This window comes from Brachyhypopomus gauderio, chromosome 20 (genome assembly GCF_052324685.1).
Source record: "Brachyhypopomus gauderio isolate BG-103 chromosome 20, BGAUD_0.2, whole genome shotgun sequence".
Taxonomy (NCBI): Eukaryota; Metazoa; Chordata; class Actinopteri; order Gymnotiformes; family Hypopomidae; genus Brachyhypopomus; species Brachyhypopomus gauderio.
In genome coordinates, this window is record NC_135230.1 from 6,438,504 (window position 1) to 6,456,783 (window position 18,280).

Sequence of the window (18,280 nt, forward strand, 5' to 3'; positions counted from 1 at the left end):
GGGCTATCAAGTAACTGCAAAAGCGACAAGCTGACGCCTTCGAACTAGCTGCTTGTCTCGTTATTTTGTGTAATGTAGAACATCCGGTTTCTCATTAAGCATCTGATTACACTGCATAGTTTAGCATATCATTTTTGATCAGCAGCCTGTATTGTACAGTGTCACAGGCTGCTGTCAGGACAGGACAGCGTCTTTTGAAATCCATCTGCAATGTTCAGGTTAGGTTCAGCAGGTGTCCTGTACATGATTTTCTGGTCATCGATTAGCTGGGCATCTATCTGTGAGGATACATGTGTGAGGAGCATGTATTTTCAAACAATTTGTAAGTTATTCATAGTAGGGAGATGTGCCATTAGCTTTTGGGGATATTGAGCTCTTAACCTATTTTCATCAAGGGGATGGTGGTTGCTTTTTTCCAGTAGACTGGTATGTGATGGGTCTGTAGCCATATGTTAAACATATTCAGAAGCTGTAGTTTGGTGACTGGGCCTAGGTGGGTTATCATCTCGGTCATTATCTCATCTGGGCCCACTGCTTTGCCCAGCTTCATGTTGCCAAGGCTCAGTTAATATAGACATTTTCTGTTGGTTTCCTGGGATGATGGTGGAGTGACGGTATCATTTAGCCTTCTGCCTGCCTACTTGCTTCCCATTGGCTACCAGTTGGGTCCCAACCTGGTTTGATGTAATGTCCAGTGTGGTTTGCAGTGGAATCTTGTCTCCACATAGTTTGTGGATGGTGGACCAGGCCTTTTTGCTGTTCTGAGACATATCAATATTTTCTATGAGGTCTTTTTATGAGGCCAGGTTCTAATTTCCCAGGAGATCTACTAATCTGTGAATATCTGAAAACAGGTCCTTTTCAAACTACGTTTTGTATTCAGCAGATGATTTCTCTGCGATGCTAGCGATGTGTATTCCTGGCATCCCTGAAGAATATAAGTACAATATAAGTACGTACTATCATCTTCACAATGTGGACTAATTTGGCATAGTTGCCAAGTAAACGTTTCATATCCCTAAGTGAAAAGTTTCCATTCCCTCTATTTAACAGTCCCATCTGGCATTCTTATGGTTGAACTGGCATCTAGAGTGAACTTCAGACTTAGTTATGGAAGATTTTATAATGATTGAGATGGGGTGGTGGTGTGTCTTTGGGAGCAGTTTCAGATGTAGCCTCTTTTCCAGTGGATGCTGTTAAAATACTTTGGGAGTTTGTCATTATGTAGGCTATTAACTCCAGCTGTGTGTTTCCCATCCAGCTTTCGATTAGTTCACCATTACTGTCAAAAGAATCATAGCCCCAATATTATTTCTATATCACTACAATATTAACACTAACTCAATGTTAATTGTGGTCATCACTGGCCAACGATATCAAGTCTTTCTTGATAACACAATGTATGGGAGCAAATCAGTCTCAAAATTTTAATTAAAATGTATGTAATCCTAAATCGGCATTAACATGTACCACTCACACAAGCAAATTTGAGCTCTATTTTCAAATTCAAATGCAATAATTCCATTCACATTTGCAATTTGGTATACATCTATTACTACTTCACAGTGATGGCTAAGTTACCTTGAGAAAGTAATCCGATTACTGATTACTGATTACTCCTTTTAAAAGTAACTTAGTTACGTTACATATTACTTGATTTTAAAAGTAACTACGTTAGATTACAAGTTACTTTAGCAGTTACATTCAGCAGCAAAATAAATTTTTCCAATACTCACTTTATTGGAAGTGCATTTTTAACAGTAACAATGTATTGAAGCAGGTTCGGTAACCGAGGCAGAAACTGCTTAATCCAAAAATCCCGAGGAGGGAAACTTTATTGATAACGCAACCCTGGTGCGAGAAGGCTCCGCCCCCCAGTGTCACTTAAAGGGCAAGATTCGTGAGTAGTAGGAGTCGCTACAGTATCTCCTGACATTACGTTTGTGTAGCTGCGCGGTATTATTTGTAAATTTATTTGTAAACGTAATACAAGCGAACTGGGGTGGGTTTCCCGAAACGTTCGTAGCGCCAAGTACTTCGTAACCTCGTATGAAGCTACGAACGTTTCAGGAAACCCACCCCAGTTCAGTCAGACAGCTTGTGAAACGAAATACCATTACAATTTCAAGCATTTTAAAGTAGGCGACGTTAGTCAAAATTCCAGCACTTTTCAAACGTGGAACACAAAGCAACATTAAAATTCATCAGGTAAATGTTCCTTCCCCTGTTTGAGGTGTGTTTCTTTATACTACCACATATCGTTATGGGAGGACACAGCAAAGAATGATGTAACATTTGTGACGGGCAGGCATGACGCAATTGCAGAATTTAAAGGGTTTTAATGAAAAGAGAGACAAACACGACTAACCACAGAAGGCAGAGGGAGCTAGGCTAACGATAGGGAGGTAACACCAACGACACGGATAAGTTAAACTACAGAGAAACGTAAACGCAAAAACCACAATGGACCTAGAACTACGAAACATATATGAGGGGAGGTATACAATGAGGGGAGCGATGATGCTGGGACAACAACAGCGTAGACTATGAACTAAACAGACAAGGAATTATAAACTACAAGAGATTACCTAAGACGAGTAACAAACACGAAGTAAACACAAGCATGAAACACGGGGGGGAAACCAAACCAACACACAAAGACTAGAAACAAAACAGAGAGGTTACAAGGGCAAAGGCATGAACAGAAAGCAAGGTACAACTGGGGAACAAGGAGGAACTTACGTACAGGGAATGACCGACAAGGGAATGAAACACTCGGGGTTCTTTATACACAGAGACAAGACGGTGAAACGAGACTCAGGTGTGTGGGCACTAACGAGGGGGCGTGACAGACAGAGGGAGGAACAAATGGGAGCGGGGAGCTAGGCGGGACCAGGGAGGAGGGAGGGGCTGGACGTGACATAACCCCCCCTCAAGGCGTGCAACTCCGGGGCACGCCAACCAGGGAGGGCCGGACAGACGCTGGGGACAGAGACACCATGACACAGAGGGAAACGAACGGGCGAGGCCGGGGCAGGGACAACAGACACGGGGCAGGATGGAGACAACGGCCCGGACTCCAGACGTATGGGAGGACCGGGACAAGGACTGGGCGGTGACGTGGGAAAGGGACCAGACGGCACAGGACAGGGGGTCGACACAGGAGGCGGGACCAAGGGAGCTGGACAAGATGGGGTCAAGGGCACAGGACCGGACACCAGGGAGGACTGAGATGCAGAGGCAAACAGGTGGAGGACGACAGAGACAGGGACAGGAACAAAGTGGGTGACGATCTGCGGAACAGAGACGGGAACAGGGACATGGAGGACACTGCCACGGACGGACACAGGGACAGGCACGTGGACGCGGACAGAGACGCACACAGGAACGGGGACCAACAGGAAACCAGGGAGGGGACAGGGCAAAAGAGGGAACACAGGCGAGTGTAAAACAGGGTTAACATGAGTGTCAGTGTCTGAACAGTTCAGCATGGGACCAGCCCCAGGCCCACAGGCGGGCAAGGCAGTCACTGTGGGGGCTGGCGTAAGCTGAGGAGTGTCCTGGGGAACCAGCAGAGCCGGAGGAGGGTCCAGGGGAGCCGGGGAAGGGTTCATGGGTACTGGCGGGTTCAGCTGAGGGACAGCGGAAACAGGGGAGGCCGGCGGAGGGGCCGCAGGGGCCTGGGAGGCCAGGCGACGGGCCGCAGGGACCGGCAGGACCTGTTGGCCGGTAGAGGGAACATGCGGGGTCCGCTGGCGGGCAGAGGGAACATGCGGGGTCCGCTGGCGGGCAGAGGGAACATGCGGGGTCCGCTGGCGGGCAGCGGGAACATGCGGGGTCCGCTGGCGGGCAGCGGGAACCGGCGGGGGCCGCTGGCGGGCAGCGGGAACAGGCGGGGGCCGCTGGCGGGCAGCGGGAACAGGCGGGGCCCGCTGGCGGGCAGCGGGAACAGGCGGGGCCCGCTGGCGGGCAGCGGGAACAGGCGGGGTCGCCGTGCAGACGTCATCGGAGGGTGAAGCCGCCGTGCCGACGTCATCGGGGGGCGTGTCCACCGGGCCGACGTCGTCGGGGGGCGTGTCCACCGGGCCGACGTCGTCGGGGGGCGTGTCCACCGGGCCGACATCGTCGGGGGGCGTGTCCACCGGGCCGACGTCATCGGGGGGCGTGTCCACCGGGCCGACGTCATCGGGGGGCGTGATCGCCACGCTGACGACATCGGGGGGCGTGATCGCCACGCTGACGACATCGGGGGGCGTGATCGCCACGCTGACGTCATCGGGGGGCGTATCTGCTATGCTGACGTCATCGGGGGGCGTGATCGCCACGCTGACGTCATCGGGGGGCGTATCCGCTATGCTGACGTCATCGGGGGGCGTATCCGCTATGCTGACGTCATCGGGGGGCGTGATCGCCACGCTGACGTCATCACGGGCCCGAGCTGGCCACTCCTGGGGTGAGTGGCCACTGCGTCCCCCCAAAAAATTCTTGGGGGGCCGTTGGGGAGTGGTCGTCGTAGGCTGGGACGGCCGTGGCGGCGTCGTCGTGAGGCCGGGCGGCTGTGCAGGCGTCGTCGGGAGGCCGGGCGGCTGTGCAGGGGTCGTCGGGAGGCCGGGCGGCTGTGCAGGCGTCGTCGGGAGGCCGGGCGGCTGTGCAGGCGTCGTCGGGAAGTGTGGAGGTCTCGATCCCACTACTGACCAACAGGTCAGCAGGTATCTCCCGTCGACACTGAGGGGCAGACTCATACACACCTCCACCAAACCTTTCACATAACGTCCGACAAAATCCCTTCACAGTCCACGCATCCGTAACCCGGTGCGCTAGGACAATGTTAGCCCACTCTAGGGCTTTTCCCTTTAATAGTGACCGCATGAATACGACCTGTATGCTCTCGGGTGGTGGGGGTACCGTGAGGAAACGCAAGTAACCCTCACATTGGAGGAGAAAGCTCCTGACTAATCCTTTCTCCCCGTCGTATACCTCAGGGACGAGACAGAGAGAGGGTAGAGCCACCGGTTTCCCCTCAGCATCCTTTCCAAGCATAGCTTGGATAGAATCCAACTGCTCGTTGAAAGCGTCTCGGTCGAACGGTTGTGTTGACAGAACCACCGTGTTGTCATTCTGCTGCGTCGCGTTAAACTGGTCGGTCATTCTGTAACGTTTGTGACGGGCAGGCATGACGCAATTGCAGAATTTAAAGGGTTTTAATGAAAAGAGAGACAAACACGACTAACCACAGAAGGCAGAGGGAGCTAGGCTAACGATAGGGAGGTAACACCAACGACACGGATAAGTTAAACTACAGAGAAACGTAAACGCAAAAACCACAATGGACCTAGAACTACGAAACATATATGAGGGGAGGTATACAATGAGGGGAGCGATGATGCTGGGACAACAACAGCGTAGACTATGAACTAAACAGACAAGGAATTATAAACTACAAGAGATTACCTAAGACGAGTAACAAACACGAAGTAAACACAAGCATGAAACACGGGGGGGAAACCAAACCAACACACAAAGACTAGAAACAAAACAGAGAGGTTACAAGGGCAAAGGCATGAACAGAAAGCAAGGTACAACTGGGGAACAAGGAGGAACTTACGTACAGGGAATGACCGACAAGGGAATGAAACACTCGGGGTTCTTTATACACAGAGACAAGACGGTGAAACGAGACTCAGGTGTGTGGGCACTAACGAGGGGGCGTGACAGACAGAGGGAGGAACGAATGGGAGCGGGGAGCTAGGCGGGACCAGGGAGGAGGGAGGGGCTGGACGTGACAAATGACATGTAAAACGTGCTCGCGCTCTCACAGGGTTGCGCGCAGCGTGCGGAGTCGAGCGCTACGGTCAGACGCAAAAGTAGAACTGAGCCAAGAAGAAAGCAAAAATATATATTTTACTAGGGGAAATATAAATAGTAACGCACAGTTATTTGGATCAGTAACTTTAATCTGATTACTGGACTGGAAATAGTAGCGCGTTATATTACTCGTTACCGAAAAAAGTGGTAAGATTAGAGTAACGCGTTACTGACATCACTGCTACTTCATTTCCACATACATTTGGATGTTTTATTTGTACCTCTATTTAAAATGTTTTTCCGATTTGAATTAGCATGTGTCATGTGATCATGCAACAGTTGTATCAAAATGTTCAGAGCCATGACACCAAGGCCCTGGATACCCAGAATGCCCAGGCCCTTTAGATCATTTGGGTTGATTAGATTTGACATGGGGAGCAACAATGAGTCTAGCAGGGGTCCATCAATTCATCCTCATGGTGGCCCTACCAGCCTCAAGAAAGGGATTTAGGCATGCCAATTTTGGCCATTGATGCTAAAAGCCACAATGGCAAAGGTCATAAGGCAAAGCAAGACCTTGGACAACTAGGGAGTTTTTACTTGCCACTGTCGCCTTTGGCTTGCTCACTGGGGGCTAGGACTCGGCACTTGTAAAGCTGCTTTGTGACAACAACTGTTGTAAAAAGCGCTATATAAATAAAATTTGATTGATTGATTGATATATTTATTTTGGGAATGTTTTGAGGTCATAGAATTCTGAGTGAATAATTGCTTTTTCATGACTGCAAAAACTGACATCAAAGTCCTTTTGAACACCTAAAGTGCAAACCTTTAATTATGGGCAGATATGTAGATATTTAGCAAGTCAATATGTCTCAGCTTTCTATCCAAATAATCTTTATTGAGCTTCAAAAAATTTCTGCACTGTGATGCTGGGGTGCAAGATAAGGAAAGCACTTTATTAACAAATGAAAGCACAGACAGCACACGTTAACACTTACACACATGAACATATAAGACTCAGACAAAGACGAGCATGGGACACTGTGCGAACGCACATTAAATAGACAGACCACATAAGCCCCGAGTGATCATGAGACAAGCCACAGGTGAGAGTGATGAACACTCAGACACAACCACACCCACGAAGACCCACAGAAGCAGACGACTAGACATAGATCCATTCAGGTTCTAATATGTTCAATGCACTGACAGGCTATAGTCATTTGGTTTGAGAGCTAAATAATTCTTAGTATCATGTGCATAGCAGATGTATTTTGTTTTGGTTTCCTGATTGTGATTAGATCTGTTTTTGACTGCTCTTTTGTCTGTCCCTCATGTACTCCATGCTCACTGGTTTTGACCTCTGCTTGGTTATTGATTATGATCTTGAAACACACTCATCTTATTAAAGCTTTGACGTAAGTTGGCAAATAAGTTTAGTAGAGGTGTGCCAAAAAATCAATTCATATATCAAAAATCGATTCTCATTTACTACAATTCAGAATCGATTTTAAATGTCCCAAAATCGATTCTAAGTCGCGTTACGTAATTACAAAATTACGAGAGACACGCAGCAGGTTCTGGGACACACTTGTGTGTGGAAAGGTTTCAAAACAGATGGAGGAAAGAGATATTCAACCTGTTCCGTCTTCATTTAAGGCAAAAATATGGGTTCATTTTGGTATTTACGAATGCCAGGGAAGACTGAACTTGACACAATGTAGCTCTTGTGCAAGGCGTGTGTTACGCGGTGAGCACGGGAACGTACACACAGCGTGAAATAATATAGAGAAGGGTGGACACGAGTGCCGGTGTTACGGTAAATTCAGTTTCCCTTGTTCCCCCTACAGTGCGCATGTCAAAATCATGACGTAGCGCTGCGGGAGGCTCAGACGGGCTCTGTGTGTTTCTCGTTGCTCTTGTATTTCTTTCTGTTCCTCCGGGTGAGCGGTTTCACACGAATGTTGTTATAACAGGTTTTAATATTAAAGATGAGCTAGATTTCGTTTCGTTTTCCACTCCGTATATCCAAAATGTTTCATTGAGGTCTAATCTTTTATAGCGTTTATATAAAGCTATGTTACTCTGTTCAGACTCCAGTGAGAATGGTGTATTGGGCATGAATTATTGCTGATATGAATAAACTACATTATATGGTACAGTAATGAGTCTGTAGTATTATTTCATATACATTCGCTGTTATAATTGCATCTTGTGTCACGGAACAGCTCCGGACCCCTCCCTGTGGGCGTGTGTTTGCGTCATCTGCGTCCTGCCGTCTGCGTCCTGCCGTCTGCGTCTGTGGCTCCTCGTGGGTGTGGTTGTGTCTGCGTGTGTTCATCCGTCCCACCTGTGGCTCGTCTCGTAATCACTCGGGGCTCATGTGGTCTGTCTATTTAATGTGCGTTTGCACAGTGTCGTGTGCTTGTCGTTGTCTTAGTTTGCTCGTCGTGTGTGTGTGTATGTTCATTGTGCAAATAAAGCAAGTTACGTTGGCTGCTGCAGAAAGGATCCGTGTCTCGTCCTTCCGCCCACACCCAGCGTTACAGAACGACAAGCCGAATCGAGACACCAGGACCATGCCCAAGAAGGGTAAGAAGAAACCCAGCAAGAGGCATCACCACTCTTCGCCCTCGTCTTCACGGGGGAGCTCGCCCATACGGGTCAGCGTCCTCGAGTGGCACAAGACAGGTACGCCACCAGAGGGCGGCCGTGGAGTGGAGGAACACCAGCCCCCGCAGGACAAGACCACGCCTACACTGGCGCAGCTGGAGGGGGACCCGGTATGTGCGTCCCTGCTGCGTCACGCTCGGGAGCACCTGAACCCCGAGGCGGCGGAGGGACTCCGCCTGGAGGCGGTGCGAATATGGAGGGTGTAACACCCCTCGTCCTCCAGGGAGCCCTCACCCCTGCAGGTACACGCCGTTGAGCTCTGCGGGTTGATGAGGGACCCCGAGAGCGAGCTGGAGGAGGGGGACTCCCCAGGCGAGGAGTCGGAGCCGGACTACAATGGAGAGGACTACCCTCCGTTGTTGGACGACGCCTCCACCGTGGACTACGGTGGGGAGGACTACCCCCTGTCATTAGACGACGCCTCCACCATGGGCTACGGTGGAGACTACCCTCCGTCCGAGGGCTCCGGTAGCGGAGAGGACGAGGAGAGCCTCTCCCCCTCGGAACTGTCGGTCGAGACCACGAAAGGGAGGTGGACCCCCTCTTCCGACCGCTCCAGTGACAACAAAATAGCCTGCGCCCAGGGTTACAGCCCGGAGCGGCCCATAGACTGGAGTCAAGGAGAAGAGGAGATGGAGACCGAGGGGGACCACCCACACAGCCCGTTCGGCACGTCCGCCAGCAGCACTGCATCTGACGCGTCCTTCAGCCGTGCTGCGCCTGGCACGTCCGCCAGCCACGCTGTACCCGGCGGAGGGTCGGCAGCCGAGGCTGGAGGTGGAAAGGGTCCCGCAGCGTCCGCAGCTCCCGATCTCTCTCTCCTCCTAGCTCTCCTCTTGGCGCGTGGCTGGGCGCCTGTTCCATGTTTGTGTGTGCCAGTGTTCATGAGTCTTCCCGTTTGTGTGCCTAACCCTTTGTTCCCTTTCGTGCCTCTATGTGTTAGTGTGCCTGTCTGTGTGTTCGTGAACGTCCCGTTTGGTGTGTCTAACGTGTTTTCCCCGGTCTTCCCAGGGAGGGTGTTTTAGGGGACTCGCGGCAGTCCTGCCATCGGGGGAGACGGCTCTCGGAGGCTCGTGTACCCAGCGGCTCCGGACCTGCCCGTCGGTGTAGGTTTGGGGCATTCCGTCTGCGCCGGTCGCTCCGGGAGTAGCGAGCCCCTGGTGGCGGGCTCTGTCACGGAACAGCTCCGGACCCCTCCCTGTGGGCGTGTTTGCATCGTCTGCGTCCTGCCGTCTGCGGCTCCTCGTGGGTGTGGTTGTGTCTGCGTGTGTTCATCCGTCCCACCTGTGGCTTGTCTCGTAATCACTCGGGGCTCATGTGGTCTGTCTATTTAATGTGCGTTCGCGCAGTGTCTTGTGCTTGTCGTTGTCTTAGTTTGCTCATTGTGTGTGTGTGTGTATGTTCATTGTGCAAATAAAGCAAGTTACGTTGGCTGCTGCAGAAAGGATCCGTGTCTCGTCCTTCCGCCCACACCCAGCGGTACATCTTGGAAACAGTTTCATCGTTTGGAATGCATTTACATTTTACCAGTTTTTACCAGAGACTGGGAAATTTGGTTCCCCTTGTAGAATAACTGCTGGAGATGATATAAAGTACAGACATGATGCTGATTATTTATATCTGTCTATAATCACTTCATTCAGTAACATTTATTCATCCTGTACCTCCTTTACACTGAGAACACAGGGGGGAACAGTTTTTACCAGAGACTGGGAAATTTGGTTTCCCCTTGTAGAATAAAGCTGGAGCTGATATAAAGTACAGAAATGATGCTGATTATTTAAATCTGTCTATAATCACTTCATTCAGTAACATTTAATCATCCTGTACCTCCTTTACACTGAGAACACAGGGGGGAACAGAGACTGGGAAATTTGGTTCCGCTATAACGTTAGTGTTTTGACGGACAGGTGACAGATTGCAAAAATGGATCCGAGTCAGTACAACACGTTATGTAAATACAAAGTTAGTGGACAGTATCCAGAAAACCTAACGAAAGCAGAAAAATATGTAATTCGACGACGTGCACATCATTATTTGGTTGAAGGTAAAATATAACTATGCAGGCCTACACAGAACATCACCGTTAAACAACCTTTGTCCAATATGTTTTCTACGTGTGTGTTTGATTGCTAAGTCACAGGCTAATTGGTGCTAATGTTTCATAAGTTGAAGAAAAATGGTTGTTAGAGTTATGTTCAACAACAGAAGACACGGACAGGACTGACTGGGGAACGGATCCAGACAAAGTACAAAAGACAAGGACAGGACTGACAGCAGGAAGGATCCTTATCTGACACACTACCTAAATAATACCTTCTCACTGTTAGGGATCCTAAACATTAAAGAATGGAGTAAATGTGTATCTAGTAATGTAGCTAGTGAGTGCAGTTTATGTAGACATAAACCCTGTTGCTTCGTAGTGGTGTAATTACACATTATGTTGCACTAACAGGGTGAAACACAAAAAAGTGTTGCACATTGTCATTGTCTAATAACATACTTATTTTTTTCAGGATTCTTGGAAAATTGTTCAAAAATAAACCACAAACATGGGACAAATATCTCGACGCTGTACTTTTTAGCATAAGAACCAAAAAACAACTGACAACACAGCACTCACCATATTATCTTATATATGGACGGGAGGCACATTACTTCTCCGAAGTTCCTGACTCTTTCTGTGTGAGTTTGCCCACTGTCAATCATATGCTTTTGTTTTTGTACAGTACTGTTTATCATGTCTAAATAATTAAGCTACAGTACACATATTGTGTTCTCTGAAATTATTTTTCTTATTTTCTTTGGCAAGGTCAATGAAACAGTGGAAGATATACTCCAGTCTAAGATTATCAGGCCTGCCATACAAATGCAGGACAAAGTGTATGAGGCAGTCAAGAGGAATATGCAAACTGCAAGAAACAAAGTCCAAGCAAGAAAACAAGCTGCCAAAGCTGAATCTCACACCTTTTCTGTAGGCGAAAAGGTTCTAAGTGTAACGATTCACGGGGCGGGGAGATAGCAGGAGTGACGCAAGTGCAAGATAGATAGTTTAATAATATAAACAAGGAACAGACTAGACAGAAAAGACTAACAGGTACACGAAAACCAGCGTAACAGAACGTCAAACAACAAGACGGCAAAACAGAACCACAACACGACAGAACCACTCTAGACTTAATACAAAACTAAAACACTCGTAACTATAGGACAAAACAAAACCCACAGAGGACTGACTAACATCTCTAACGTAAAGTGTTTGGCTACAGACAGTAACATAACACAAGGACACCACCGACTATAAACTGAACAACAATACAGAGGAGAAAACTACTAAAATACAAAGAGACCGAACGGGAAACTGAAACAGACACAGAGAACACGTAAGGCAGGCAAAACAGAGCACGGGCAAGGAAGACAGAGGGAAGCACTTACTAACAATGACCGACACGGGAGCAAAACACTAGGGGGTTTTTATACACTGGAAACAAGACGGTGAAACGAGACTCAGGTGTGTGTGACCATTGACGAGGGCGTGACAGACAGAGGGAGGAACAAATGGGAGCGGGGAGCTAGGCGGGACCAGGGAGGAGGGAGGGGCTGGACGTGACACTAAGGAGAAATGTAAGAAGTCAGCAGAGGAAAGGAGGCAAATTAGATAGGGATTTTCTGGGTCCCTTCACCATAGTTGCACTACAGGGCAAAAGTGCGGATCTGTGTGATGAACATGGTCAGATGATACCAAAAATCAACCTGGATCACTTGATCCCATTTTTGGAGCAGGAAACCTGCATTCCTCACAGGCTCCAAGCATCCAGTGATTCAAAAGGTGAGTTTCCTTTTCTGTACAAATATTCAAGATTATGACATCCCCTGTTTCAGTAGTGAAGGGCTCAGCACCTCCGTACAAATGGTTAAGAGTCTTGTGTCACTTGTGCCAGATGTAAAGAGCAGTGCACCTCCAGTTCCTGGAATTGCAATAGTAACTTCACCTGTCTCAGACACAAAGAGCACAGTGTCTGCCAACACAGAAGGAAACACCACTGCACATCCTGTCCCTGCAGTTAAAGTTGTCACACACGAGGGTGATACTGAGAGTGGTAAGTTGCATATTAACAACTTTTGGTAATGTTACAGAATTGTTAATTTACCATTATTGTTGTTGAATATGTAGTTTATCACCTATTTTCTCATCTGAAAAAACAAACATTTTCATATTAACATTTTCACAATTATGTTTACACTTTTGGCAGGGATAGATGATATTTGGTCTGGCAGAAGTGGTTTCGTGTTGATGGCCAAAATTGGGCCATACAAGATATTTGAAACGGATATAGCACGTCTTGCACCTGGATTGGAACCGGAGAGTGAGGTAATGAATTCTGCATTTCCAGTGTAACAAACAAAGTGTAACGTTCTGCGCAACGCAGAGCACGGAGGCGGACACAAACGCTGAGAAGAGATTTATTGCAGGGCATTCCATATTCGAGGTCATAGTCTCAGGCAGGGGTCGAAACGGGAGAGCCATCCAGGAAAGACAAGTACAGGGGCATGATAACAGACAGGCACGAAACGGAGCAGGGTACACAGAACAGAGAGCAAACACGGATAAGCAAAACTGCAACAGAACACCAAACCACAATAGAACATGAAACCACGAGAGAACAAATAACCGACAAGGGGCTAGGGAAACACAGGGACTATAAGTACATGGACTAACAAGACACAGCTGACAACGATCATGACACGGGCGTGGCAGACAGACAGAAACCGGGGCAACAAACAAGCAAGGCGGGGCTAACAGGCAAGGAACAACAGAACCACGAGGAACAGAGACACCAGAGTGATAGCGAGGAGAGGGGGGCGTAGCCCTACGTGACACAATGTTGCCAATATATTATTACAGACTTACTTAAACATGGTATTGTATTACAGAGGTGTGTGTACTGACATGTTTAATTTACTGAGTTGCATGTACCCAACTGCATATATTTACATACATTTATATTTTCATGAGTAGTTTGAATGAATGAATAAAGGGGTGATTGGGAACGAGGGAGTGAGTGTGTAAGGCGGGGTGGCTGGTGTGGTCTATAGGGCGTGGGTGTGTCCCCAGTGCTGGGACGCCGGCCCCCGTGACAATTTTTTTAGTATAATTTGTTACATATCAAACACAAGCATCTCTGATTTATTATTTACTCAAGACATGTTTATGCCAATAATATACATAGTCTGTTTTTGTCTTTGCAGGTTATAAATGCATACATGTTTGCAATGGTCAGGCAACAAAATCAACAGTCCTACCAAAGGAAAGGAAAGGAAAGGATCCTACCAAATCCTAAGAAAGGTAAAAGTAACTAATTTGAAACTTGAATTGAATTGATTTAAAAATGTTGGTGTGTGTGTAAGAGAGAGAGAGAGAGTGACAGAGAGAGAGAGAGAGATTTGGAGCCCAGCAATAAGCTGAAAAATTTATGAAAAATTGGAACCATGCACTTAAGTAAAATGATTATATATATGCAGGTACAGTTGTTTGTAATTTAATCAAACGTAAAATGTATTTACTTAAATCTACTACTCAATAAGTGTATTTATTGATTTACCATTAATTCACATTGTAAGTAAACCATTTAAAATCTGGGGTTTCAATTTATATAATTAATATTAAAACTTTTTTAAATGTAATATAATATCTGCTCAGTAGTATTTTTTATTAACCAATTCTTTTTTATCATTAATTTTAGTGTAATCCAAGCCAATATTGTCACGGAACAGCTCCGGACCCTTCCCTGTGGGCGTGTGTTTACGTCGTCTGTGTCTTGCCGTCTGCGTCAGTGGATTCTCGTGGGTGTGGTTTGTTTGTGTGTGTTCATCCGTCCCACCTGTGGATCGTCTCGTAATCACTCGGGGCTCATGTTGTCTGTCTATTTAATGTGCGTTCGCGCAGTGTCTTGTGCTTGTCGTTGTCTGAGTCTCCACGTTACATATACGTATAGGTGTTTTTGTGTGCGCTGTCTTGCGCTTATGTTCAATAAAGCAGTGACGTTGGCTGCAAAAGCAAGAATCCGTGTCTCGTCCTTCCGCCCACACCCAGCGTTACAAATATAAGGTTATTTTGGGTGTGATAAATGAGCATAACCACTGGACCCTTGCTGTGAGTATCCATAAATGCACTTCAGAAGCATATTGATATTGACAGAATATACTTAACCTGTGTAACTCATGGAGTCCTAATTTTGAAGATTTATGTGCTTTAAGAAGCAGAAGCTCACATATTTCTATTTTTTTTTAAACTAAAATCTGAAGCCACGTCAACCTTTTATGTATGAAATTTGATTCCAATTCTACAACAAATGGAAGGTTTGGGAGTTGATTGTCAATTTTGATATTTTTAGGTTATTTATCCCTCACAAAAAAAACTTGGGAGAGTCAAAAACCAAGGTGACCAAGTGCCTGGAAACCACAAGGTAAGAAGTTATAAAAATGTTTATGCTTTGCTAAAACGTTTATATGAATGATGCCCTTTACTTAATTTGTTTTTCAGAGCCTTTATGAGGAGTAAAGGATGCAACGTGTCAAGATGGACGTGCAAGACTGTTCCACACCCCAAACAATCTGATGGAACCTCATGTGGTGTCTTTGTTTGCAAGGTATGCTTTCATTAAAAACATCAAAGTATACCTAAACTTCATTTTATTAATTAAACATAAGTAAAGTTCATGTGTATTTGTCAGTTTGCAGAACAAATCTTGCAGGACCAAGAAATCAGCTTCGGCAACACAGACAAAGACATAAATGTCATAAGGAAAGACATTGCAAAGTACCTTATTAAGGAATCAGGTAAACTTGATAAACATAAACCTAAAACCTAAATAAAGTTCAAGGGTTTATTTTAAAATACATTTTTTCTGAACATGGCAGTTTAAGCCCTTTGGTGAGAGTTATTTTATATGCTGTAGGTTTAGGATGAGGGATTTTTTTTACTGTGACTATTTCAACTAATGATTCAGATGTAAATGCATGTACATGTATGTACATGTATGTCATTTAAATGACTTTAAAAGGTTCCTCAAAACTAACCTCTTTTCATGTATTGTTCTAATCTTCTATCTCAGTGGTTCTCAAACTGTGGTACGCGTACCACTGGTGGTACGCAGAGCACCCCGCGGTGGTACGCCAGATGAGCTCAGAAAATAAAAGATGCTTTGAGTTTTTTTTTTTTTTTTTTTTTTTTTTACACAACACATTTTTTAAATTAAAACAGAATTATGACAAGTCCTGAAATTCAGAAACTAAAAGGGATGACTCGTATTATTTGCGGAGAAAATGTCGCTAAACAGCTCGATCTGGTGCATCTTTCAAACGACACAGTCACTCGCAGAATTGATGAAATGGCGAACAACGTCAGACAAACATTGACCGAGAGAATTAAAATGAGTAAATGCTTCTCACTGCAGTTAGATGAATCCATAGATGTCGCAGATTTAGCCAACTTGCTCGTTTCCGTGCGATATGAGTATGAGGGCATGTCGCACGAAGACTTTTTGTGCTGTAAACCCCTACCAACACGAACTACAGGAGAACTACATTATAACATATGTGTGTAATGAGCAGGGTTGCCAACTTTCACGCATTGAGCGTGAGACACACGCATTTGACCGTCTTCACACGCCACACATCCGATTTCTCAAGCCGACAAAAAAAATCTAGTTTATTTACCTCTGATCCACATCTATGATTCAATGAGTTACTAGTTCGCTCTGGCACCAACCACCGCGATATAATACTTATCTTGTGTCCATTTTACATCCTCCCGGTAACAATTTACGTTCGCTAACCCCCCGTCAACAACTTAAACTCGCCAAACAGCTTTTTCTTTTTTTTTTCTTTTTTTTGGGGGGGGGGGGGGGTGGTGGTACGTGGAGGTTTTTCGTTTGACAGTTGGTGGTACTTTGTGTAAAAAGTTTGAGAACCACTGTTCTATCTTGTTGCTTACATAGAAGATTTGTCTGATCTCTGCCACTTCTGTGGCGCAGATACGAAGTTAGACGATCCAGTGTTGCCACCTAAATGGGTATATTACCACATCTTATCCAAAAGGGCTGGCTGCATATTTTAAATCTTAATAGAGAGCACTTACAATTCAGCTATTTGTACATGGTTGGTCTCTTTTTTTTTACTGATCATGTGTCCTTTTGCTTAATTTAAATTTAAACCTGCATCCAAAACATCTGTATCTTGTTAAAAAAGACACCTTTGCTTTAGCGTATAAACCAACCAATAAAACCTTACTTTAATTGCACTTCTTAGCTTTCAAATGATAATTTGAAACCGTGTTCATTTTTAAACATTCAGATTGCCTGTGATGGTTGCAACAGATGGTTCCACCATTCCTGTGTTGGGAATCCTCCAGAGCATGAAAACTTTTATTGCTCATCATGTGAAGCATCGGACAGATGTCTGTAAGGCATGTTACAAATAATATTTTCTTTTGTTTTGCTGTACATATTTTTGATAAATTTAATTTAAATACATTTAGCTTGTTTTTAGTTTGTTTATAGGTTGCAGGTTTTTTTTTTACATTTCTTATAATTTATTACCTATTATTTATTAATTTATTATCTATTGTTCAGTATGCACAATCTAGTGTGCAATTGCAAATAAAAACATTTTGTTTCTCTAAACTGTGTTTATTGTGTCTTTTGAGTATGTCTAAAAGTAATGTCTTAATACTGTGCCAGGATTATTGTATTACGTTTGCTGTAATGTGTTCTCAGTGTAAAGGTGGTACAGATAGTTCAAATGTTACTGAATGAAGTGATTATATACAGATACAGATAATCAGCATCATGTCTGTACTTTATATCAGCACCAGCTTTATTCTACAAGGGGAAACCAAATTTCCCAGTCTCTGGTAAAAACTGTTCCCCCTGTGTTCTCAGTGTAAAGGTGGTACAGGATGAATAAATGTTACTGAATGAAGTGATTATAGACAGATTTAAATAATCATCATCATTTCTGTACTTTATATCATCTCCAGCAGTTATTCTACAAGGGGAACCAAATTTCCCAGTCTCTGGTAAAAACTGGTAAAACGTAAATGCATTCCAAACGATGAAACCGTTTCCAAGATGCAATTATAACAGCGAATGTATATGAAATAATACTACAGACTCATTACTGTACCATATAATGTAGTTTATTCATATCAGCAATAATTCATGCCCAATACACCATTCTCACTGGAGTCTGAACAGAGTAACATAGCTTTATATAAACGCTATAAAAGATTAGACCTCAATGAAACACTTTGGATATACGGAGTGGAAAACAAAATGAAATCTAGCTCATCTTTAATATTAAAACCTGTTATAACAGCATTCTTATGCTTTTAAGTATGTTAATTTGATCTATTTCACAAACTAAGAGAGAAACCGCTTACCTGGAGGAAAAATAACAGTTAACCGTAGTGAGACAGGAGAAAGAAACAAAACAACAACAGTAACTAAAAAACAGCGCGGATAAATGCAACGCGAAAACAAAACCAAGGACGCAAGAAGAAGTAATTGGCAAAAAACACCGCAGCAAAATAAAACCCTTCCCAAAAATAAAGGCAAAACGGATAGGAAGAAATGCAGGATTGGGAAAACTTGAGATGAGTCAGGAAGCAATGCAGGAGATAGATACTCGAATAAGTAAAGAGAAAGCATAACAGAGAGGTGGCGAGACACCTTCAAACGAGAAGCAATCACAGAGAAAGCAGAGACTGGCTGAGAACGTACGGTTACTCCAGTATAGT

The 18,280-nt window shown here is 45.2% G+C and overlaps 1 protein-coding gene across 1 annotated transcript; it reads left to right on the forward strand.

Annotated features, from left to right (window-relative positions):
- The first annotated feature begins 12,114 nt into the window (after window positions 1-12,114).
- LOC143484390 (uncharacterized) lies at window positions 12,115-17,042 on the forward strand. The gene is made up of 8 exons (XM_076983085.1): window positions 12,115-12,310; window positions 12,423-12,581; window positions 12,735-12,853; window positions 13,732-13,828; window positions 14,226-14,948; window positions 15,026-15,131; window positions 15,216-15,321; window positions 16,837-17,042. Exons 1-5 carry the CDS (start codon window positions 12,217-12,219, stop codon window positions 14,228-14,230), a joined length of 474 nt encoding a protein of 157 aa, XP_076839200.1. The 5' UTR covers window positions 12,115-12,216; the 3' UTR covers window positions 14,231-14,948; window positions 15,026-15,131; window positions 15,216-15,321; window positions 16,837-17,042.
- Window positions 17,043-18,280: the final 1,238 nt, after the last annotated feature.